Source organism: Muntiacus reevesi, chromosome 15 (genome assembly GCF_963930625.1).
Source record: "Muntiacus reevesi chromosome 15, mMunRee1.1, whole genome shotgun sequence".
In the NCBI taxonomy this organism is placed as follows: Eukaryota; Metazoa; Chordata; class Mammalia; order Artiodactyla; family Cervidae; genus Muntiacus; species Muntiacus reevesi.
The window spans coordinates 26,443,741-26,469,497 of NC_089263.1; the positions used below are offsets into that span (position 1 = coordinate 26,443,741).

The 25,757-nt window shown below is 42.1% G+C and overlaps 2 protein-coding genes across 3 annotated transcripts in view; both read right to left on the reverse strand.

Annotated features, from left to right (window-relative positions):
- Positions 1-25,757, reverse strand: part of ENTREP2 (endosomal transmembrane epsin interactor 2) — a 237,235-nt gene that overhangs the window by 55,252 nt on the left and 156,226 nt on the right. For both annotated transcript variants that reach the window (XM_065906681.1, XM_065906679.1), the window contains exon 3: positions 933-1,043. In XM_065906681.1, coding sequence (XP_065762753.1) covers positions 933-1,043 — 111 coding nt within the window. The remainder of the gene's footprint in view (positions 1-932; positions 1,044-25,757) is intronic.
- On the reverse strand, positions 6,688-8,254 carry NSMCE3 (NSE3 homolog, SMC5-SMC6 complex component). The gene has a single exon (XM_065906183.1). It carries the CDS (start codon positions 8,122-8,124, stop codon positions 7,267-7,269), a length of 858 nt encoding a protein of 285 aa, XP_065762255.1. The 5' UTR covers positions 8,125-8,254; the 3' UTR covers positions 6,688-7,266.

Sequence of the window (25,757 nt, forward strand, 5' to 3'; positions counted from 1 at the left end):
TATCTTCTGCTTCTGTTAGGTCCCTACCATTTCTGTCCTTTATTGAGCCCATCTTTGCATGAAATATTCCCTTGGTATCTCTAATTTTCTTGAAGAGATCTCTAGTCTTTCCCATTCTATTGTTTTCCTCTATTTCTTTGCATTGATCACTGAGGAAGGTTTTCTTATCTCTCCTTGGCTATTCTTTGAAACTCCGCATTCAAATGGGTATATCTTTCCTTTTCTCCTTTTCTTTTCGCTTCTCTTCTTTTAACAGCTATTTGTAAGGCCTCCTCAGAGAGCCATTTTGCTTTTTTGCATTTCTTTTTCTTGGGGATGGTCTTGATCCCTGTCTCCTGTACAATGTCATGAACCTCCATCCATAGTTCATCAGGCACTCTGTCTATCAGATGTCGTCCCTTAAATCTATTTCTTACTTTCACTGTATAATCATAAGGAATTTGATTTAGGTCATACCTGAATAGTCTAGTGGTTTTCCCCACTTTCTTCCATTTGAGTCTGAATTTGGCAATAAGGAGTTCATCATGTGAGCCACAGTCAACTCCCGGTCCTGTTTTTGGTGACTGTATAGAGCTTCTCCATCTTTTGCTGCAAAGAATATCATCAGTGTGATTTCGATGTTGACCATCTGGTGATATCCATGTGTAGAGTCTTCTTTTGTGTTGTTGGAAGAGGGTGTTTGCTATCACCAGTGCATTCTCTTGGCAAAACTCTAGACATCTAAAACAGTGCTACACTAATAGTGACTGGTTTACTAGTAGAACCAATATTGATATGGGAGAATTTTTAAAAAATGAATCATCATGAATTCCTTAGACAATGCTAAAACATCAGAATAAACCCAAGGATACAGTAAAATTATTTTTGAAATCACTTTCATGTAAAATCAAAGTCCATGACCTTTATCAAACGGCTTGCCTTTCATTACTCACCAACTGACAGCCTTCCAGGGAGCTGACGAGCTGAGCGTTCTGACAGGAAAGGATTGAACCAGCCAAGTTCAGCATCACACACACCGCCGAGAGCAGCATGAAGAAGGTTATCTGGAAATAAACCAGATAAGGAATTGATCATATACTGGGAGAGACCAGAGGAAAAACTATTTGGCTTTCAAAAAACTTTCAGCTCATCAAATAATTGCACGAATAGCATTTCTATGTTTCCAAGGAAAGCATTATTTGTTAAAAAATTTAAAATCATATTACCTTAAATCAAATAGAAAAGGTAGTGTCTGAAAAGACATAGCCAGAAACCATGATTTTATTTGAAATATAAAAATATTTTAGAAGCTAAACTTGAAAATACTATACATTCCATTTTTTATAGCGTTACTGATAACATACTCAAAAATAAATGATATGTAAATTACTAAAGAAAATCAAGTGATAAAAGTATATTTATTAGAAAGTCTATGTCTTTTAATTTTTATTATGGAAAATTTCATACACATGTAAAACCAAAGAAAATAGTATAATGAATCCCACCCACATACTCATCACCCAGCATCAGGGGTGATTAATCCAGTCACCGTCAGTTTTATCATTTATATTCTCTCCCCTCCAAATTATTTTGTAGCAAATTTTAGACAGCACATGACTTCATCCTTAAATATGTCAGTGTATATTTCTAAAATAATAAAACTTTTTGAAAACATAAAATGCTGCCATCATGTCTGATAATAATGCATTAATATATTTAAAATTCACACTTAACTATTTCAACCTTTCTTCATATTTCGTTTGAATCAGGTTACACAAGATACAAAGGAGTTCCATACAGTGAAACTGGTGGCTCTGAATTTTAGATATTTTTAAATTAATGTGCTTTTCCTTCCACTATGGGCTTTTTCTTCCTTGAAATCTGTTCACTAATCCTATAGAGTCTTCTATAGCTTACACTTTGCTTGTCTCCTGTCACTTAATGTTTTCCATCTTCTGTAAATTTTGTAATTTCATGGATAGATCCAGAGGTTGATCAGATTCAGACTAACAGAAGGTAAATAATATCACTCTGTGATCTTAGCAGCCATTTAAAAAACTTTATTTACATTTATTTTCAATTGGAGGGTAATTGCTTTACAATGTTGTGTTGGTTTCTGCTGTACAACAGTGTGAATCAGCCCTAAGTATACACATACCCCCTCCCTCTTGAACCTTCTTCCCCCAATCCCACCCCTCTAGATCATTACAGAGCACTAGGTTGAGTTCCCTGTGTTATGCAGCAATTTCTCATTAGCTATCTATTTTACACATGGTAGTATATATATCAATGCTACTCTTTTGATTCATCCAACTTCTCTTTCTCCCGTTGTGTCCACAAGTCTGTTCTCTACATCTGTGTCACCATTCCTTAGCAGCCATATTTCAGGATTGCTGAGGTCCATTCATTTATTAGGGTTTCCAAATGAGTGCTAGTCTAAAGCCATCATTTCTACTCTCTTTATTCATGGAACTCAAGATATAGAAGGAGACGCTTCCTCATCAACTGTTTTCCTTAAAGTATAGGTTCATATAGGGAAAGGATACATGTTAGATTCTTTCCATTTACCTTCCAGATTTCAAAATAATTAGCTGGTATGTTGCCAGACTTGCAAAATAAACTCAAGCCTATGTGGGTTAGTTAATACTCTTGCTACACTTAAATCTAATGAAACAAAACTTTAAAAAATATAGTCAAGAAGGGGGAGAGTATCATGAAAACTTGTACTTCGAAATGGGGAAAAAAAAATACTGGATCCTGTCTAGTGCACCTTTCTGAGTTGCCTGTGCTTGCTGTCTTTGTTTTACAACTCAGTAAGATGTAGAATATTCATGCTAGTGCAATGATTTTTGACACTAGAAATATAACTGAATTTTATCTGGTGGAATGCAATGATTATCCCTCCATGGATGCTGACCACTTTTACATCTTTTGTAAATTCATTTCTGCATTCTTGATTGCCTATGTGTGTACATTCTGTGAATTCTCTTTCAGACTGGTAGTGACATCTTACTGGTTGCTTCATTAAAGAATGAGTCAAATACAATCTTTTTCACACAATTAAAAAAAATTAGTTGGGTCCCTAGCTTTCTTCAAAGGTATTGTTTGTTCACAGTGTGTGTATGTATTTGAGTCATTATGAAGGATAAAGTTAAACGCATTGGATATGTTTCAGTCACTGGAGTCATTAGCAAGAGAGACTCAATTCAAGTTGACACAGTACTAACTTACTTTGGAAGCTATCATGTTCCAGGGTCATCATACACATTTCTTGCCCTAGTCCTGAAATCAGACATTTCACAAGTAAGCCCTGATTCCTTTCAAAGAAAATGGTGCCGAGGAATAGATGCTTTCAAACTATGGTGCGGGAAAAGACTCTTCTGAGTCCCTTGGACTGCAAGCAGATCAAACCAGTCAACCCTAAAGGAAATCAACACTGAATATTCATTGGAAGGACTGATGCTGAAGCTGAAACTCGAATACTTTGGCCACCTGATGAGAAGAGCCAACTCATTGGAAAAGCCTCTGATGCTGGGAAAGATTGAGGGTAGGAGGAGAGGATTTGACAGAGGATGAGATGGTTAGATAGCAACACCAACTCAATGGACATGTATTTGAGCCAACTCTGGGAGACAGTGGAGGACAGGGAAGACTGATGTGCTGCAGTCTATGAGGTCGCAGAGCTGGACAAGAATTATCGACTGAAAAACGTTTAGATAACACACTTTTCAAGCTAAAGGTGCTCTTGCCGCTTGGGTGGTCACTGTTTTAAGCATTTTCAGTTGTTAGGTATAACATATCATGTGTTCATACTGCAATCTTGGATTCAAATTCACAACTACAGGGTTTTTATTTAATCACATCAACCTTATATCTCTACTTCCTTTCAACCATGCCCCAAACCTTACTTCTCATTATAATTAACCATCTGATTTAATCTCATGATACCCACAAGTCTTAAAATAACAATGCTAATACTACCACCAAAAACATGATTATTGAAAACAAAGATTTTTCTGTTCCCTTTTATTCTTAGAGAACATTCTACCAGGATATGTAGCCAAATTATGGTGTCCTAGTCTCACCATGGTTCCCTTATGTGTGGTTATGCTACCAACTGGGAACCTAGGTTATTGTCTCATTTTTGTTAGGGATGGTTTTCTGAGTTTATATTGCTTGCAATTATATAAAAGAATCAGTCATATCCATAAGAGTTTAAAATAAGTCTAGCTTTTATTCTATGTCATTCCTCATCCATTCTACTTCCTCCCTTCTCCTAGAGGTAGCTTTTTTTTTTTGGACATGCTTCATAGCTTGTGTGATCTTAGTTTCCCAACTAGAGGTTGAAGCCGGGGCCCCTCGGCAGTGAAAGCTCAGAGTCCTAACCACTGGACCACCAGGGAATTTCCTGTTTTTCTTTTTTTAAACTTAGGTGAGGTCATGACATTTGGAGGGGCTACATACCTTGATTCCACACTGGGATTCCATTCTGGGATTCTACACTTTGCAGTACCTTCTATAGGTGTTGGCTCATAAAAAGTGAAGACCTAAGGGTTATTTAGGCCTCAAGCAGTCATAGACTCTGATGAAAATTCAGGCAAAGTTTTGACAGATCAACTCTTCCAAAATAATTTGATTTCAATCTTCCAATTTATCCCTCCCCCAACACTGTAAATCAACTTACCCCAGTAAAAATTATAAAATAATGGGGAAAAAAACCCAATTTGATTCCATTTGGTGCCATGTGCCACTAGGTATACCTGTACTTCTTTTCTAGACACACACCTTAGTTTTGCTGTAAGCGTATTTACTCCCTTTGTGCTCCTCTCCGTCCTCCTCTCCCTGATTTGACTGTGCCCCTCTGATCTTCATGCTTTCAGTGGACAGGCCACATTTCAACTCTTCTTCTCTCAGTTGTATTGTTCTTTTAAAAATCTTTGTTGGGCATCCAACTCCTACCTAACCTTTATCCTAAACCACCTGAATCCATTCAGGTGTTTTAACAATGAGAGTGACAACTATAACACAGATTTGATTTTTGCCTGAGAATGTGATTTAATTAGCCTTCTATTTTATTTACCAATTGGGCGTTCAGATGCAGTTACATACCAACATACTTCTGTATTCTGTTCATTCCTGGATACAAACCAGTCAAATTATTTTCTAAGTTCATCTCTTTCCTGTTTGTTTTCCTAAATGTAGCCACAGTCACCAACACTTCTGCTACCAATGTACTGTTTAACTTCAGTGTCATTGGGTTCATTAGGTGCACAACCTGCTCAAGTCACTACAAAAACGGCTTTTACCAAATGCTTTTCTATTATATCACACTTCTTTCCAATGTCCCCAGTATTAGCTTCCTCAACTTCTGAATCATTCAGGATAGGACAGGTTACAAGTAACTCCAGAATCTTGGTGTCCTAACACAGCAGAAATACTTTCTCCTGTTACATGACCAAAGCAGGTCAAATGGGTTTTGCCTCAGGTTCACTTGGGGCTTCCCTGATAGCTCAGCTGGTAAAGAATCCACCTGCAATGCAGGAGACTCCAGTTCGATTCCTGGTTGGGAAGATTCCCCTGGAGAAGGGATAGGCTACCCACTCCAGTATTCCTGGGCTTCCCTTGTGCTCAGCTGGTAAAGAATCCAAAAGCAATGTGGGAGACCTGGGTTCAATCCCTGGGTTGGGAAGATCCCCTGGAGAAGGGAAAGGCTACCCACTCCAGTAATCTGGCCTGGAGAATTCCAAGGACTGTATAGTCCACGGTGCCGCAAAGAGGTGGACACGACTGAGCGACGTGCACTTTCACTTTCAGGTTCACTCAGGCTGCTGCTGTTTAGTTGATAAGCCGTGTCCGACTCTTTGCTACTTCATTGACTGTAGCCCACCAAGCTAGAATTGGGATTTCCCAGGCAAGAATACTAGAGTGGATTGCTAGTCCCTTCTCCAGGGGACTTTCCCAACCCAGGGACTGAACCCAGGTCTCCTGCATTGGAAGGTGGGTTCTGTACTGTCCTGTCAGACAACCTCAAAACCCCATATCCTGTTCACTACACTGCAGATACGCCCTCCAAGCCTGGGTGGATCTTACTTTCTGCTCTATTTATGTGGGCTCCACGGTGAGCTATGTTTTTCCATAAACCACACAGTAGAGTCGGACTAGAAGAATAGCCATGATTTACAAGAGAATGAAAGAAAATGTTAAAAAGAAAAAAATTTAACAGTCTTAGGCCAAGAAAAAAAAAGCCAAATTTAAACAAATTTGTGCCCATAACTTTACATAAACTTCCATACCTAATTATCACACTACCATACACGGTAACATAAACTTCCATACCTAATTATCACACTACCATACACGGTAACAGGCAGCATCAACCTGTTTTATAGGTGAGGAAAGGTCTGTGTACAACAATTAATCTACTTAAATTTGTAAGTTAGGCAGACTCTGAACCCAGATAGTCTGATTCCCAAATAGGCATGGTTAATCACTAAGACTTTTATCAACTTTTCTATGACCCACAGAAATATATTTTACATCATGATCCAATATGTCACACATACAGATAAAACAACTTCAATAAAACACTATTTACCTCAATGATATGTAGCAAAAATTGCTTTCTTTTTCCCTTACGATGCAGGTTTTCAATCATGAAATTTATTTCTCATGATTTAGGGTTAAAATAAATGCACAATGCTAAATTGCTTCAAAAATACAGTATTTATTGTAACTATAGTAGCAAAAAAATTGAACAAAATAGTCAGCCACACAGCACAGTAATTATCAATGTAAAAAATTATTTGGAAAAACTGCAATACGCATAGAATGACTCAAAATGCTTATATACATAGAAAACAGATGATAGCTGCGTTAAGGTAAAAGAGTATATAAGGCAATTACATTTTCGTTTTCAATTTACAAAGACTTTTCCTTTACAGAGTGGGGCAGTCCAGAAGCCGGACAAGGGCAAGTTCGTTTATATTTCCTTGGCATTTCCAGATCAGGGTAGGAAGTTTTCCAATTCGCTTTATAAAGCTAGCAAGATCTTTACACCAAAAAACACAGACACTGAAGCAAATCAAAACAAAAGTCACCCTCTAAATGAAATTTCCCTCTAAATGAAATTTTAGAATCAAAATGACTTACAACATTACAAGAAGAAAAGTTTGCAAACACGTCCTGGAACTACCACGCATTTAAGCAAGCAAGATGTTCCCTCCCACCTCCAGCCCTTCCCCCGGCGTTGGGGGGTGGCGGGGAGCGGGCCCTGTGGTGTGTCTGATTTCAAGAGACAGGAGCAGCGGTTGGGGCAGGAGCAGTGGCTGGACTCGGGCCCGCAGGCTGGGGTCTAGCCCTGGCCTCCTCGTCCGCCAAAGCCTCGCAGTACTGCGCCGGCCAGTCCTTGGGGTCCTGGTTGTGGACTTTAGCCACGAACTTGAGCACCTTCATTTTGCTGGTCTCCAGGTTGGTGCGCGGGCCCCACTGGAGCTCGTAGTCCACGGGGTCTGTGTGTGGGATGCGCCGGTAATCCAGGTATCGCTGCCGCACGAAGTCCTCGGTGATGAGCTTCTTGGGGTCCCCGAAGATGAGATGCTTCTTGGCGGGGTGTACCCCGAGGCGCCGCAGGAAGTCCCAGACCTCGGTCTCCTTGATGCTATTGCCCTTCATGAAGATGAGCCCCAGCACGATCATGAGCAGCCCAGTGGTGGGCGTGCCCTGGTCGCCGCGCACCTCCGCATCCTCTTCCACCGGTTCCAGCGTGTTGACCAGAATGTAAGTGTTGCTGCGCGGCTCCAGCTCCACCAGCCGGTACCCGAATACGTACTCCAGGCGCTCGGCCGCCCGCCGCAGCAGCTCTGAGAGCACGTCCTTGTAGTCGCCAACCACGTGCCGCAGGATGTCAGTGCGGCGGATCGGGATCTTCTTCTGGTCCTTGATCAACAAGAACTGCACCAGCTCCGCCACCTTCAGCTCCAGTTGCTTCTGCGAGCGCGGCCCCGGCGCCGGGGAGGCCTGGGCCCGCCGCTGCGACGCGGCGCCGCCCGGCCAGCGAGACGTGCTCGGGGCCTCCCTGCCGCCGCCATCAGGCTCCCGCTCGACCTGGGAGCTGGGGCGGCCCCGGCTCTTCGGCTTTTGCGACATGTCGCGGTGGCCGGACCCCGACAGCGCGGACTCCCGGTAACCGGCGGCGGTGGCAGGGATTGAGAGTCGGTTAGCCGTTAGTCCGTGCAGCCGCGGGCGGGCCCGGAGGAGAAGTGGTTGTGTCACAGAAGCTGCGCGCTTGCGTCACGGAGACTGCGCGTTGCGTCATCGAGGCCGCGCCGCGTGTAGGGGTCGCTTCCGTCTGGCCAGCGGCCGCGGGAGGCGGCAGTAAAAAGCCGGTACTCCTAAGCAGCCTTGCGGGTTTTCTTATGATTAAGTGTCGTCCTTATTACCAAACCTTGCAGATGGCGAACAGGAAGCAGAGCTCCTGAGCGACTGTGCGGCTTGGCTCAGGATCGCACCCAGGCCAGGGCTGTAGAAACTTGAGTGTCGAGAGCTCTGAAATCAGGGCTGTAGGTGAAGGAAACTCCTAGGATGAATGTGGGAGAAAAATACGGCGAAGAGCGTGGAAAGGAAGTAAGAGCAATTTCTTTCCACACAAAACTGGGCGTAAAGAGAATTAAAAGACCTCAAGGACTACTAGTTTGCCTTCGTCAGCCCCTTCTCATCATTTTCCACCAGTTACTTTCTCTAAAGCCCGAGTCTGTTTAGAAACACAGCCTCGTCTCGCAAGCAGCAGCATTGATACTCTGTGTAATCAACTCTGTCAGCCGGATAGCTATGGCAGAGTCACCCCAGAAAGCACGATAAGTGGAGGGTTTTTGCTTGGTCCGGGGAGTTTTACCTCTTAGAAGCACGTGCTCATGGAAAGTATGTGCCTTGGGCTCACAACCACAAATTTGGCAGAAATGACTAAGAGAATGCTACCAACAGAGAGGTCGGTCTCAAGAGACGACCATTTAATTTGCGGCATCTCTGACCAAGAATTGCTAACATGTGAGTCTCTAGCCTTAGAGATCAATGAGAAAGGGAGAACTCCAGGTTATCACCCCTCATAATCTGTGAAATGTCCACTTTATATTTTTAATTGTGCCGCTTTAGTAGCCAACGTGAGTCATTTCATTAACTCAAACCATCTGTAATCTGCTGCCATTACATCCACAGATCCTAGCAAATGTGTTCCTTTTCTATTTATTGACTTTCAAAGGCGAAACTTCATTTCCCTCTTTGTCGTCTTAAAGCTACCAGAAAGTGGGTAAACTCTTCAAAGAACCAAATCAAGTTGAGTTCCTCTTTAATGCAAATATATTCAAAGGAAAGCAATTCACAACACATTATTTGAATAATAACATCAAAACACAACCTTATTAAAATTTCATTAAATGTTGGTAGCATAAAATTTTGTTGTAATTTACTTTGAAAATGCAATCTGATAATGGCGCTGGAAAAGCAATATTAAACGTAAAATGATATTCTGTGTTGTAATGCAAGTATGCTAAAATCTGGTAAACTATGAATAATAACTTTCTGTTCCACACAAGATCTAACAATATATCCCCAAGCATCAATCTTAATGGCAGAAGCCTGCTAAGAAAAACAAATGTATCATCAAGGCACTCATTTTTTTTTTACAATGGGACAATCCATCTGCTTCAGTTTCCTTGCAAATTAAAATTTAAACTCAAGTGCAAAGAAACCTCCTACAGTTGAGAATTCTGCAAAAGGTCCCTTCAGAAAGATCAATTGTATCTTGAGTTTAAAAAATCTACCAAGAGGTGACAGAAATGGGAAATAAGAGGAAAGCCGTTGTCAACAGCTAGGCTGGGGTATTTTTTAGTGTTTTATCTTGCTCAGGTTACTTCAGTTAGCCAGTAATCCCACAGGTCTAGCGACCCCTGTGACTGTGAAAATCAGCAGTGTCCATTACCAACATCTTTACCCAGATAGCAGATTGTCATACTCAAAATGGATGAAAAAAATACCAGTTTTAAGTCTTAAAACACCTCTCTACACAGTGTCTGGAAAATAGAGTCGTAAATTAATAGGATTAGGGTGATGTTTTACGCACTGCAGGGAGACGTCACCCAGGCCACATTTCACCTCAGGATGACAATGGAAGCTGTTGTGATGAGGGTGGTAGTAATAACACTAACAGTAATAAGAAATATAAACAGCGGCAGCTAATGATCACCACAAAGGTAACCTTGGATCAAACCTTCTAAGTAGTCTAGGTATTACCTCATTTAATCTCCACAACAGCCCTGCGAGGCCTATGCTTTTATGACCTTTCCATACAGATGAAGAAACTGAGGCACACAGAAGTATGTTAACTGTAGCAAGGACCTGTAGCAAGGAAGTTGAAGCTGTGGATCTGAACTAAGGCTGGCAGCCTGCCTCCAGAGACTGCTTTCAACCACATGCTGAGCACACAGAGAACACAGATACCCCAGGACCTTGAAAAATAAAGGTTCAGGAGTCAGATGGACCTGGATTAGAGGGAAAGCTGCTGACACTCCTGTTTCTGAATCAGCAAAATGAGACTACTAGTCCAGGCTTCAGGGGACTAAGAGTGAGAGGTTTGCCAAACACCTAGCACAGGGCCTGTGTTTCCTTCAGGGGTTTTATGTTAAAACAGTCCTCCCTTGGCTTCTGACAACTGGTGCCAGAACTCCCTCAGATATGAAAATACTTAGATGCTCAAGGCCCTTGTACAAAATGGCACAGAATCTCCATATAACCCATGCACGTCAGCAAACACCTCTAGATTATTTTAAAATCTATTTGATATAAATGCTAGGCAAACAGTTATAAGTACAATTTAACTGCTATGTAAATAGTTGCCAGCACTCAGCAAATTTAAGTTTTGATTTTTTGGCACTTTATGGATTTTTCTTTTTTCTCATATTTTCGATCTGCAGTTGTATGAATCCACAGGTGCGGAACCTGTGGCTATGGAGGGCCAATGGTATTTGGGGGCTGTCAAAGCTGTATGCAGAAAGAGGTTTTACTGCAGTGAAGCACATGTACACAGAAATCAGAAAAAGTCTGGGAAAAACTACCAAGGTACTATTAATTTTCTTTTAAAAAGTGAAATTCAATGTTGATTTTCTTGACTGGGAGATAAATGAAAAATATACTTTCAGTGAATTTTAACTTCATTGTGACATCATGCCTCAGAAGTTACACACATTCAAGTTGTAAGGAAATTCATCAAATTCAAGTGAATATGATATTTATAACTTTTTGTTCAGCCAGTGGAGGAATAAGAACAAGTGGTTAAAAAAGAAAAACATGTGCAAACACTTTATGTTAATGACTTAGTATTTTTATTACTTGACCCCCCAAAAAAATTTTTATTTGAGGCAAAAACTAAGCTAGCTGAAATTTCAAGTCCATTGAACAAAGAAATGCCTAGTACGTACTGCTATTTAGATGCCTCTAAGTAATTAATTGCTTTATTTCATCTCCTTGGTAGCAAATGCCTGCTAAGAAGCTCTAATCATCTCTATTATCTACTAGATTCTCCTCTTCATTCAGTGGAAGTTCTTATAGAAATAGAAGAAGATTTTAAATTTTATGACTTCAACCTAGTGCAAAAAGCAGGTAGGTAATATATATATTTCAATGCACTGACATATATACACCACCATGGGTAAAATAGATACCTGGCGGGAAGCCGCTGTATAGCACAGGGAGCTCAGCTCAGTGCTCTGTGATCACCTAGAGGTGTGAGATGGAAGGGTGGGAGGGAGGCTCATGATGGAGGGGAGATATGTATACTTACAACTGATTCACATTATTGTACAGCAGAAACCAACACAACTTAAAAAGAAAAGCAGGTAGGGACTTTTGGGGATGAAAAGCAATGAGAAAGCATGCAGTCGCCATGTATGGGCAGTTTCTCTGCCTTTTCCAATGGAAGGAAGTGGATGGAGCATAATACGTGAACACAGTAGTTGGGGTGGGTGGGTAGGCAGATGCTATGTCAGCGCATAGATGGCAGGAAAAGCAATCCAGATAGTTTCATGCTTTTAATGAAACCCCTTGTATGTGCTCACGTGTAACTAAGATCCATCCTGGTTAAATCATGTGATGGGACTACCTAATAACACTTTGTCCCTCAGGAAAGAATATATTGATTAAGTAGCAACAGAGCCTTCTATGGGTGGTGAAAGGGAGTGGAGAGGTGGGCTCAATGAGGCAGCTTCTTTCAAGTGTTGTAGCCATTTGGCCCAGAAGCCTCCTCTTGGACTCTTTTCAAGAGATATGCATCCTCCAATCACCCAGAATCTTTTACTTAGGAAAACCATCAAGGCTTACTAGGTTAAAAGGTTACAAACACATAAGGTCTTATTAGTGGCCAATCAGTTGCTGTTTATTTGTTTGCTTCTGCCCTCTTTTCTGTATCCGTCCTTCCCCATTTCTCAGAGGCCCTCTTCTCTGCTTGCACGTGGCTCAGTTACTGGTCAGGAGTCCAAGCAGTTTTCTCTCAGGGGTTCACACAGGTTCTCTTTCCTCCTAGTAAACAAGCTGATGGGTGATGTATGCCCAGCCAGCTTTGCCTTTGCTAGGGAGTCACCTGTCTCAGGTGCAAGCCAATTCAGAGGAGACCTAAGAGATGGAGGAGCAGTCCCCATATTGCTGTCTGAGTCCCGAGATCGGGAGTTCAGGGTCAGACTCCCGGGGAGAACTACTTACTGAAACAAGTAAAATCCCCTCCTCCTGCTGTACCTTCCTGAGAGTAGATTACCCTCACTTGAAACTGAGCAAATTCTAAACCCACTCTGCCAGGGAAAACAGGGTGCTGAAGAATGAGCCTTATTTCAGAGGAATGGAACTCGATGAGGTATCGTTACCTGTTAACCAAAAATTCCCAGAATGGAGACCTACTGGAAGTAAAGAGGTGTTTGTTGGACGTTTTTTGGCACCACAAGCCTGGAGACACAAATCCAAGAAAAACTTGAATTGTGTTCCGCCAGATGACAAAATGAGGGAGGTTTTACAAAGACAGAAAAAGACGAGGTTACATAAGTGGTCAAGAATTAGGATCAGAGGTGGCAGGAAACAAGGGTGCTTGTTAAGTGAGGACTGGTTGGGATTGAAAATGACTACATAGTTGGGGGGGGCGGGATTTTAAAAATACAAGGTTGTCACTGGCAGCTCCTTGCACATATTTTGAAAACTATGCCAGGCTGCCGACCCAGCCAACTCTAGAGCAGTCCACCTCTGGGTTTATCTTTTAAGACAGTAACTACTTTTGTTGTTTCAGCTTTTGTGAATTCGTTTTTATATCACTTGAGGCTAAAAGCAGCTCCAGAGCGCCTCAACTGACACCTGTAGATGTAGGAGTCCCAAGGTACTAGTTCCTCCACCTGGCTCTGAGATCTGTAACCATTCAGATGTAGGCTTGAGATGCTGCTGAAGCTCAGGTAGTGGAGAAAGATCACAGCCAAAAATAAATAAAAAATAAATGGATGTATAAAATTAAAAAAAAAATGATCAGGCAAAGAAAACTCCTAAGATGCACAGTGATTTGAAGGCAGGAGAGAGCTGAATTCTAGAACAGATGGCTACCACAGGGCAGAACTAATGGAGGAAACAAATAGTCCATATAATGGAAACATAATGAGAACACATAAGGAGATATTATTAGAGCACAACAAACTGCTTCTAGAATAGAATAATGCTTGATTTTTTTCATTTAAAACTTCAGTAGAGGCACCATAAAAGAGAATATTCCCTGCGGAAAACCAAATTACTATTTTAGGAAGCTCAAATGAAAGACATGTCACATAATACAGAACAAAAAGTTAACGAAATGAAAATCACAAATGAAATATCAAGTTATGAAGGGTAGAATCAGGAGGAACAATAAGTAGATAATTTACATTTTAAATAATTTACAATTTGGGGAGAAAAAAAAATGACAGAAGAAGCAAACAACATCAAAGAAGAAGCTATTCAGGTTTTCTGCTTGAAAGTGTTTTGAAAAGGCAGACTTTAGATACATGCTGGCAGATTTTCTGAATTTCAAGAAGAGACAAAAATCATATAAGCATGAATCCACACGGACAAAAACAACAAACTCTTTCTAGAAATAATCAGCTTATCATCACATTTCTTGCTTTCAGTCTTGGAAACTAGTAGATAATGGAATCACAGTTACTGACTAGAGAAAAGATAGGACTCTATCCTAAGAATTCTCTACCAGGCAAAGTATTATCATATCAGCACAAAGGAATTGATTATAGGATGTGCAGGGTGGGGAGTGTGTCTTCTGAGGGGGCCGCTGTGAAAACACTACAGCCACTCACACCAAAGAACACAACCAAACAAGGATCCATGGGAGGGGAAGACAGTGAAGTAACAGAGCACATTTTGTAATATTTATTTAAAAACCCTAATGGACAGTGATAATGTAAATTATAACACAGTTGTTCATAAGGATTCTCGAAACAGAAGAAGAGATATTTTGATAAGAGCCTGGGCCCAAACACTTTCAACTCGCCCCAGGAACAAGAAGCAGAGTGGGGAGACGGATTCTCCTCCAGGTGGGGTGGGGTCCTGAGGACACTGAGAAGCCCTAGGTGGGAGGTGTGCTGGTGATGAAGCTGTGATATCTTAGCTCCAGACCCCTCATGTTGGAGTGGGGTCTTTGGGAGCTCTGTTTCTCTTGTTAGAAGGCTTCCTGCTGGGTTTTTCCAGGGAGTGGCCATGGGGGAAGCCTGACCAGGGATAAGGTGGGGGCTGTGGTCAGTATGGCCCTAGCAGTACCCTTGCCCTGGCAGCGACCTCCATCAGCCCCCACTCTCTCCCAGAAGGAGCTCACTGTTCTCTCCCGAAGGTGTGAACAACAGCAGGGCATATCCCTACAGACAAGAAAAGGGTAACAAGAGAATATTACTGCAACCTTTGCCAAGATCTTTGAAAACAGATGGAAAGGGAAATTCTTAGAAAAGCACAATCAATCAAAACTGATACAAAAACACAGAAGAGTTTGACTGGTTCTGGGAGCAGATAAATCTGTGATTCGAAACTTCCCCTCAAAAAAAAAAAAAAAAAGAAACTTCCCCTCAAAGGAAACCCCAGATCTGGGTGCCTTCACTAGTGAATTCTACTGAACTTTAAAACAGAAATAATACGAACGATAATACTTCCAGAAAAGAAAATGGGGGACTATTCCCATTGTGTTTTATGAAGAAAGTATAAACTTAACATAAAAATCTGACATGAACATTTTGAAAAATCAAGATGAAAGCCCCTCATAAATAAATAATCAAAACCCCTGAATTAAAAAGAAATAAAATCACAAGATTCAACATGAGAATTTAAATCCAGGTAATTCAGTATACTAACAGAATAAAAGAGATCTCTCATATGGTCATCTCAAAAGACAGCAAGAAATTATGAGAAAAGTCAATATCTATTCATGATTTAAAAAAAAAAGCAAACTGACCAAACACAAGCCTTAGTAGTCTTGAAACAGAAACTTAAACAGTCACTACAAATAGTCTGCATTAGACATCACACTTTATTGTGAAATATTTAAAGTGTCTTCTCTGATGTGAAAATAAAGAAACCTTCTATCCATACCCATGTCTGTTCATTTTATTTGAGGTCACAGCCAGTGCAATAAAAAAAAAGAAAGAAAAATTTTGAAGATTGGAAAGAAGCAAAATTGTCTTTCCTCTCACCAAATGTTATGATTCTATTGTTGTTGTTCAGTTGCTCAGTTGTGTCCAACTCTTCGACCCCATGGACTACAGCAAGCCAAGCTTCTCTATCCTTTGCTATATCCCGGAGTTTGCTCAAACTCAAGTCCACTGAGTGATGATGCCATCCAAACATCTCAACCTCTGTCGCCCCTTTCTCCTCATGACCTCAACCTTTCCCAGCATCAGGGTCTTTTCCAGTGAATCGGCTGTTTGCATCAGGTAGCCAAAGTACTGGAGCTTCAGCTTCAGCATCAGTCCTTCCAATGAATATTCAGGGTTGATTTCCTTTAGGATTGACTGGTTTCACCTCCTTTGTTGGCAAAGTGGTCTCTGCTTTTTATTACACTGTCTAGGTTTATCCTAGGTTTTCTTCCAAGGAACAAGCATCTCTTAATTTTGTGGGTGCATTTAATCCAAAATTTGTGTCCATAATGTTATTATACTTAGCCACAAAAGACAAATGTATATGAAATTTGATCCAGGTTGTACACGGATATCATTTTTTTCTAAAGGATACCCTAATTCATATTCTCCAATTTCTTCAACTCGATTACCAAGCTGAGAAAGCCATACTTTCTTAATTGTAATTTTTTTTCTGGTTTTTTTTTTTCCATTTATTTTTATTAGTTGGAGGCTAATTACTTTACAATATTGTAGTGGTTTTTGCCATACATTGACCTGAATCAGTCATGGATTTACATGTATTCCCCATCCCAATCCCCCCTCCCACCTCCCTCCCCACCCCATCCCTCTTAATTGTAATTTATATGCAAAACATAAAATTTCCCTCCTCTCTGTCCTTCATGCAGTGAGCCCTGCCCCTACCCACCCCTTTTGCTTTGTATATTGTTTATAGTGATTCACAATGGTTTCTGATAATGGTAGCTCATTTACCTTTTTAAAATTATTTCTAATGTTATTAATTTTAATTCCTTTTTAAACCTATTTTCATTTAGACATGTTTTCTTAATTTAGGAATGCCCAAAGTTCATCTGAAAAAACTCTGAGACTCTAAAGTCAAAGACCAGTTTTAGTTGGAACCATCCCTGAGAAACATGAAGCATTTCCATGCATGAGCCGAAAAACATATAGTAATATGTGTTCAGAACACATAATACAACTCTGAAAAACTGAAATAACTGCACACGAATACAAATTAAAAATGAAGGATGATAATAACATTAAAAATGGACTCTTTTTGCCTTCTTTTTAGAGGTTACCCTGGGGGCAGAGAAAGAAAGAGCCAGTGCCAAGGGCTCCTATCCCTGGAGCAGGGGGGTGGAGGGGGCAAGATGACACAGCCCCTGGGGAGGGGACCAGGAGGGTTGAGGAGACTCTTGGAGGTTCAGGGTGAAGTAGGAGGAAGAGGGCTCTAAACAGAAGCACCCCCACCCCCACCCCCATCCCCACCCCCGAGGCTACTCAGACTGGTCTGCTTCTTCCCCAGAGAACCCAGGATCAGGCCCACTGGGTCATGAGCTCAGCTCCAGAACCACATTGGGGATCCTCAGCAAATGACCATGTGTACCATAAGGAGCCAGTCCAGTCTCTTATAACTGTGGCATTTGGAAAGGAATGTTGTGCAACTGGCTTAGAGAATGAATGAGATGTGAAATAAATAAACCTAAAAATGGAACATTCCAAGACAGAATGTTCCAGAACAGACAAGGCATACAAACTGCTCAGATTCCAAAACCTTCCTTCTTTCTTGTGGAAAACACCCCTATTTGCACCAGCTCCCTTTTCCCATTTTCTGTGAAAGGCGTTGAAAAGGTTGGCAGAAAAAAAAATGGGAAGTAGTTATTTTTGGCAGGATAGGGTTATAAATACGCCCATTCTGAAGCTATGGTGAGAGATCTTCATTAACTCCTCATCCATTTGAAAATGTAATATGAAGTAGTCTCCCTGTTCATGGACTTAAACTTTATCAACTTCCCGTAGAATATATTCCTACTTGTCTTCAGTGTAAGTGAACTGTGTAGGTCTGTTGAAACACTAGAAAAAAAAAAAAAACATAATAAGGGACTTTTCTGGAAGTCCAGCAGTTAAGATTCTGCTTCCACTGCAGGGAGTAGGGTTCGAGCCCTGGTTGGGGAATGAAGATCCCACATGCCAAAAATAAAATTAGAACCTGCTGCTCCCTGAACCAGGATCACTCTACTTTAAAAAGTCTGTGAATGCAGACTGTCCATCTCAAATTTTAAGATGAAATTATAGATGAAATGCTCCTAGTGAAGAATTTCATAATTCTTTTTTGTGGTGGTAATCAAATGCATTTCTTAGTCATAAAATGGCTTTCTTCAGTTTTCAGAGAAATAGTTGTTTTTGTCTTTCCACTTTTCTTAGTGAAGAAGAAGCCTCTAGCAATCCCTAAATAACACCAGATATCTGCAGTGTGAGAATGAATACAATACATAATGAGCAAACGTCAAAAATGGAAAAACCCAGGGATAACAGACCCAGGTTTACAGTTCAAACATCACACACAATGTTAAGCAAAGATTCCAGGGCTTCAAAAGTCCTCTTTCCACAGGGATCCCCAGGGCGCTGGAGTTCAACTGACACCTATGCCGCCACTGAGTCCAGGGCAATACTCAAATATTTAAATAGTCTGGACAGGGACTTCCTTTGCGGTCCAGTGGTTGAGATTCTGTGTTCCAATGCAGGGGTTGTGAATTTGAATCCTGGTCAGGGAGTATTAATAAGATCCCACGTGCCTCACGGCCAAGAAATCAGAACACAAAACGGGAACGATGTTGTAACAAATCCAATAAAGACTTTAAAAATGGAACACATCCAAAAAAAACTTAAATAAATAATCTGAACATACCAATTATCACTCCCACTACCTTCCATCAGAAATATCACTTGGCAGCCAGTGCTCTGTGACAACCTAGAGGTCTGGGAGGTGGGTGGGAGGTTCAAGAGGGAGGGAACATACATTTACCTATGGTTCATTCATGTTGATGTATGGTAGAAAGCATCACAATATTGTAAAGTAATTATCCTCCAATTAAAAATAAAATTAAAAGAAATATCACTTGGCAATGAAAGATTGATATTAATAAGCTGGGTGGTCTGCAAGTCAGACATTTAGACACAGATTCTTCCCACTGATTTTATAATCCAGATTTGCATGAAATATAAACACAGTAAAAAGACATAAAGGGGAGAGATGATGTTTAGGGAAAAAACAACTTGCTTGTTGCTACAGAATGAATTGTGTCCTGCCCAAATTCTTGTGTTGAAGTTCTAACCCCTATTGTGACTGCGCCTAGAGAGGGCTTTCAGGAGGTAACTGAGTTCAGACAAGTCACAGGGAGAGGCCCTAACCTTATAGAATTGGTGGCCTTTACAGGAGGGAAGAGCAAGAGAGCACGGCCTCCCCACATGCACCAAGGACAGGCCATGTGGCCACTCGGCTGGAAGGCAGCTGTCTGCAAGCCAGCAATCGGGCTCTCACTGGAACTCAACAGGAACTTTGAGAAAATCCGTATCTGCTGTAAGCCCCACCCCTGACCCCTCTTGTGGTGTTCTGTTATGGCCGCCCCAGCAGCCCACAACATCCACTAAGGAGCTTTTATGTTTTCTGTTTTAGAAGAGAAACAATATATTGGGTTAAATGTCAACTAATGAGCAACAAAGTTTTCCTGTATTTCTGTCATTTTTTCTGGGAGACAAACAGTTGGATACTAATAAATGTCTTTCCCCAAGATTCCTATCTACAGATCACTTCTTTTATATACACTAGGACCTAAACAATTACCCCCGAACAGAAATCTGGACCTGTTTATTACCTAAACTCTCAAGAGTCTTGGACGGCAAGAAGATCAAATCAGTCAATCCTAAAGGAAATCGGTCCTGAATATTCATTGGAAGAACTGATGCTGAAGCTGAAACTCCAATACTTTGGCTACCTTATATGAAGACTCAACTCATTGGAAAAGCCTCTGATACTGGGAAAGATTGAAGGCAGGAGGAGATGAGGATGAGATGGTTGGATGGCGTCACCAACTCAATGAACATGAGTTTGAGCAAGCTCCGGGAACTGGTGATGGACAAGCAAGCCTGGCATGCTGTAGTCCATGGGGTTGCAAAGAGTTGGACACGACTGAGCAACTGAACTGAACTGACCTGTTTTGACACCTTTTCTAAGTTCATTCCTGGTGAAGGCTGGTCACAGGCAAAGCAGAGGTCTTCACATCTCAGCTGTAGGAGTTCGGTGACATCACCCTGGGAAAGGCAGCGTCCTCAAACAGTACAACCCGGGGACCCCCACCAGCTGGCTGGCTCAGTGGGTCACCCCCTTACTCTCTGACCCACTTTCCTCATCAGTAACAGAGGGTCAGAACTTTCCTGGGGTCGGTAGGAAGGTGAGCAACACAGACATGAAGCACCTGGGGCAGTTTCTGGCACAGAGTAGAAAGCAATTTCTACAAAGACCCACTGTGTTACAGCAGCAGAAAATGCAATGGGAGAGAAGTCCTGGATTTGAGCCTGGACGTACAAATGGTTCCCACAGTGATTCTGTAAAGAATGTCTTCAGCTCTTGTGTCCCAATGCCTGCTCACATGTTGTGTGGCTGTCATTATCACCACCACGGTACTTTGTCCTCATGGCCCGAGGTCCCCTCCCGCCCTTCCTCACAGAGGCAGCGTCAGGCAGAAAGCACAGGCTCTAGATCAGAACTCTCTGGGTTCAAACCTCTGTGCTGAGTCCACTCACCAATCCGTGGTGTTCAGTAGGAATGCCTGTCACACAGGATAATGTGAGGAGTTGAAAACAGTAGCCTCACCCCTCAGCAAACCTGGCACAATGATGCTCCATGGATGTCCACCTGGCTTCTGCAGGTGACCCAGGTGCCAGGAAAACACCCCTCCCCCAGGTCTGCCCTGTGGGACATAGGCCCACAAGTCCCTCCCCTGGCTCCTCATGAAACCTACAGGGCAGCCGTCTCAAGAGGTCAAATCAAAAAAGGAAGATGGAGACCCAGCATTCTGTCTAAACTGAGAGGGGATCAGGGACAGAGGACAATTAGGTTCTGAAGGCTCCTGACCCATTCCCTCCCTCACCTTCCACGGTGGCCGTGAGACGAAGGAAGGTTGGCAGCATCCTGAGAATTCTCCCGATGCTGCAAGTCACTCGATGGAAAAGCCTTTGGAATAGAGACTCATCCTGCAAGCCACAGAGACCGAGGGGCCAGGATGGAGGCCTGGCCAGTGCTCGCGGGGTGGGCCTGCCCAGCTTGCCCAAGAGACAGTACATTGGGTTTGGGGAGGCAGATACGACCCTGGGGACTTTCTGGGGGCACCCTGGGCTTGCTGGCATCCCCACCCTCTCCTGGGGGTAGAGAGCAGGCTGGTGGAGGACCACGACTGGTCAGCACATGGGAGCCCAGAACCACACGCCAGAGCATCACCATGGAGTGCTGGCAGGTACACCTGCAACAGACACGGCCCTGCCACAGCGCAGGTAAAACACACAGGACCAGAAAAACTGCAAGAGAGCCTGACAGTCAGCCAGAAAACAGAGACCAAGAAATGGGAGCTCCTGCAGCACTGCATGGAACCCCAGGCCCCAATCAGAGCATCAGTCCAACCCCAGGACAACTGGAGCTGATCCAGAGGGCCCATGATCACAGGAGACAGAGTCAGAGCTGATGAATCCAATTCCAGGGTGAGAACAGACCTGCACCGCCATGCAGCTAATAAATAGCTTGGAAAGTGAGGAATGGAGCAGACAGGAGTGAAAATCAAAGTGATGGCCTCGGGGGTAAAGTGTGAGATTAGTACAGAAACCATGTGCAGGGAGAAAGAGGGGGGATGAATGACAGTGAGCAGGGTCTGGGGGTGTGGGCAACTTTCCCCCTTCACTCTAGAAACAAGAGTGTCTTCTCAGAAAGAAGCACTGACTTCAAGTTGAGAACTAACTTTGATCTCTTGTCAGTGCTGCTTCTGCTAAATTCACATAAAAATAACTTTAAAACATACACAGTGTCATTTCTTCATAGGTCCTGCCTTTACCAGTATAGGCATCAAGGGATTTCTGTATTTATAGCCACCCAACAGGAAAGAATGACTGTTTCTGGATGGTACAACTCTGCTTACTGCTTTTGCTATTGTCCTTTTCTGTGTTGCCAGGTTTATTAGAAATGTTGTTAGTTGTTTAGTAGCTAAGTCATATCCAACTCTTTGTGACCCCATGGACTGCAGCTTGCCAGGCTCCTCTATCCATGGGATTCTCCAGGTAAGAACACTGGAGTGGATTGCCATTTCTTCCTCCAGGGGATCTTCCTGACCCAGGGATCTAACCCTTGTCTCCTGCATTGGTAGATGGGTTCTTTACAACTGGGCCACCAGGGAAGCCCAAAGAGGTTACATCTTCCTCATTTGTAGAGCATGTGATTATATTAATATATGAGTAAAGGCACAAGTCCTTGTGCAAAACAAGCACCTCCCCCCCCCCCAAAACAGAAAGAAACCTTAATTAAAAAAAAAAAACCCACAGGTTGTAAAATAAGTACACAAAGTCAATAATGTTCATACACACCAAAGACAACAACTGGAGTGTGTAACTGAAGACCACATTTACAAAAGCAAGATAGGCAAGTAAGCACTGTCACTGGAAACTTGACGAGAAATGTCTAAAGGCTATATAAACAAAACTGTGAAATGCTCATGAAGAAGAAGTTTGAATAAGAGAGAAGATATGCTATATTCCTGCACAAGAAGATTCAACATCACAAAGATGTCAGTTCTCCCAAAGTTAATCTATCTATAAATTTAATATCACAGCAACTAAAAAAATCACATCATTGTTTCCTAGAAGTCAGGCAAATTGATTATACAGTCCATTCGGCAGAACAACTAAGCCAGAATTGCTAATGAAACAATGAGGCTCACCCTACAGCAGAACAATGAGGAAGGGTAACCCTACTGGATATTGTAGTGTTTATAAAGCCTCTATTATCAAAGTTTTGACTAGACGAACCTTTGTTGGCAGTAATGTCTCTGCTTTTTAACATGCTGTCTAGATTGGTCATAGTTTTTCTTCCAAGGAGAAAGCATCTTTTAATTTCATGGCTGCAGTCACCATCTGCAGTGATTTTGGAGCCCCCCCAAAATAAAGTCTCTCACTATTTCCATTGTTTCCCCATCTAATTGCCATGAAGTGATGGGAACGGATGCCATGATCTGTTTTCTGAATGTTGAGTTTTAAGCCAACTTTTTCACTCTCCAGTTTCACTTTCATCAAGAGGCTTAGTTCTTCGCTTTCTGCCAACTTTGCCAACAATGGTCCGTCTAGTCAAAGCTATGGTTTTTCCAGTAGTCATATATGAATGTGAGAGTTGGACTATAAAGAAAGCCAATGCTTTGGCTAACTGATGCGAAGAACTGACTCATTGGATAAGACCCTGATGCTGGGAAAGAATGAAAGCAGGAGGAGAAGGGGATGACAGAGGATGAGATGGTTGGATGGCATTACCAACTTGATAAGCAGGAGTTTGAGCAAGCTCCGGGAATTGGTGATGGACAGGAAAGCTTGGCGTGCTGCAATCCGTGGAGTCGCAAAGAGTCAGACACGACTGAGCGACTGAACTGAACTGATTATCAAAGCTGTGCAGTGATGCTGGGTAAACTGACTGACCAGTGGAAGGGAATCTACGTATTCAGAGAAAGACCATTTGTCAGTTACCACGTAAAATCACCGCAGGAAAGAATCTGCCTGAATGCAGAAGACCAGGGTTCAATCCCTGGGTCGGGAACATCCCCTGGAGGAGGGCATGGCAACCCACTCCAGTATTCTCACCTGGAGAATCCCATGGACAGAGGAGCCTGATGGGCTACAGTCCATGAGGTTGCAGAGTTGGATGCGACTAAACAGCAGCAACTAAAAGCTGATATAACTGGGTAGCCACATGGAAAGGTTAAAATATATATCAGTTTGCACAAATTATAGCAAGATTAATTCCAAATAGTGGAAACATAAGAGAGAGAGAGATTCTTCCTCTGTGATCTACAGATGGAGAAACAGTCCTGTTATTCATACTGCAGCGCAATAGGGAAAGGTTGATGCATTTAACTACATAACATAAAAATCCCTACATGTCAAACACCCACCAGAAATAAAAAGATAAGTGATGCATTAGGGAGGAGGAAGTAACTTCTATCATGGACCAGAGAGTACCAGTCCTCTGTGTAAGGAGGACTGCACAGCTCTGAGAAGGACAGGAAGTGTCTCTGTACAGGGCCCCAGACCAACACCGAGATGTACCTGAAGTTACAAAGTGAGGGCCAGGACAGTGCATGTAGCACGCATGCACACATGCAATGAGTACGTATGCACATGACTGTGTGTGTGCTAAGCTGCTTCAGTCGTGTCCGACTCTTTGTGACCCTATGGACTGTAACTCATCAGGCTCCTCCGTCCATGGGATTCTCCAGGCAAGAACACTGGAGTGTGTTGCCATGCCCTCCTCCAAGGGATCTTCCCAACCCAGGTATTGAACCCTCTTCTCTTATGTCTCCTGCACTGGCAGGCGGGTATTTTACCACTAGCGCCACCAGGGAAGACCGGACAGTACACAAACACCTTCATTATTTTTTTTCCATTTATTTATTTTTTCATTTATTTTTATTAGTTGGAAGCTAATTACTTTACAATATTGTAGTGGTTTTTGCCATACATTGACATGAATCAGCCATGGATTTACATGTGTTCCCCATCCCGATCCCCCCTCCTGCCTCCCTCTCCATCGGATCCCTCTGGGTCTTCCCAGTGCACCAGCCCTGAGCACTTATCTCATGCATCCAACCTGGGCTGGTGATCTGTTTCACACTTGACAGTATACTTGTTTCAGTGCTATTCTCTCAGAACATCCCACCCTCGCCTTCTCCCACAGAGTTCAAAAGTCTGTTTTATACATCTGTGTCTCTTTTTCTGTCTTGCATATAGGGTTATCATTACCATCTTTCTAAATTCCATATATATGCGTTAGTACACTGTATTGGTGTTTATCTTTCTGGCTTACTTCACTCTGTATAATGGGCTCCAGTTTCATCCATCTCATTAGAACTGATTCAAATGAATTCTTTTTAATGGCTGAGTAATAGTCCATTGTGTATATGTACCACAGCTTCCTTATCCATTCGTCTGCTGGTGGGCATCTAGATTGCTTCCATGTCCTGGCTATTATAAACAGTGCTGCAATGAACATTGGGGTACATGTGTCTCTTTCAGATCTGGTTTCCTCAGTGTGTATGCCCAGGAGTGGGATTGCTGGGTCATATGGCAGTTCTATTTCCAGTTTGTTAAGGAATCTACACACTGTTTTCCATAGTGGCTGTACTAGTTTGCATTCCCACCAACAGTGTAAGAGGGTTCCCTTTTCTCCACACCCTCTCCAGCATTTATTGCTTGTAGACTTTTGGATAGCAGCCATCCTGACTGGTGTGTAATGGTACCTCGTTGAGGTTTTGATTTGCATTTCTCTAATAATAAGTGATGTTGAGCATCTTTTCATGTGTTTGTTAGCCATCTGTATGTCTTCTTTGGAGAAATGTCTGTTTAGATCTTTGGCCCATTTTTTTATTGGGGTCATTTATTTTTCTGGAATTGAGCTTCAGGAGTTGCTTGTATATTTTTGAGATTAATCCTTTTTCTGTTTCTTCATTTGCTATTATTTTCTCCCATTCTGAAGGCTGTCACTTCACTTTGTTTATAGTTTCCTTTGTTGTGCAAAAGCTTTTAAGTTTCATTAGGTCCCATTTGTTTATTTTTGCTTTTATTTCCAATATTCTGGGAGGTGAGTCATAGAGGATCTTGCTGTGATTTATGTTGGACAGTGTTTTACCTATGTTCTCCTCTAGGAGTTTTATAGTTTCTGGTCTTACATTTATGTATTTAATCAATTTTGAGTTTATTTTTGTGTATGGTGTTAGAAAGTGTTCTAGTTTCGTTCTTTTACAAGTGGTTGACCAGTTTTCCCAGCACCACTTGTTAAAGAGGTTGTCTTTT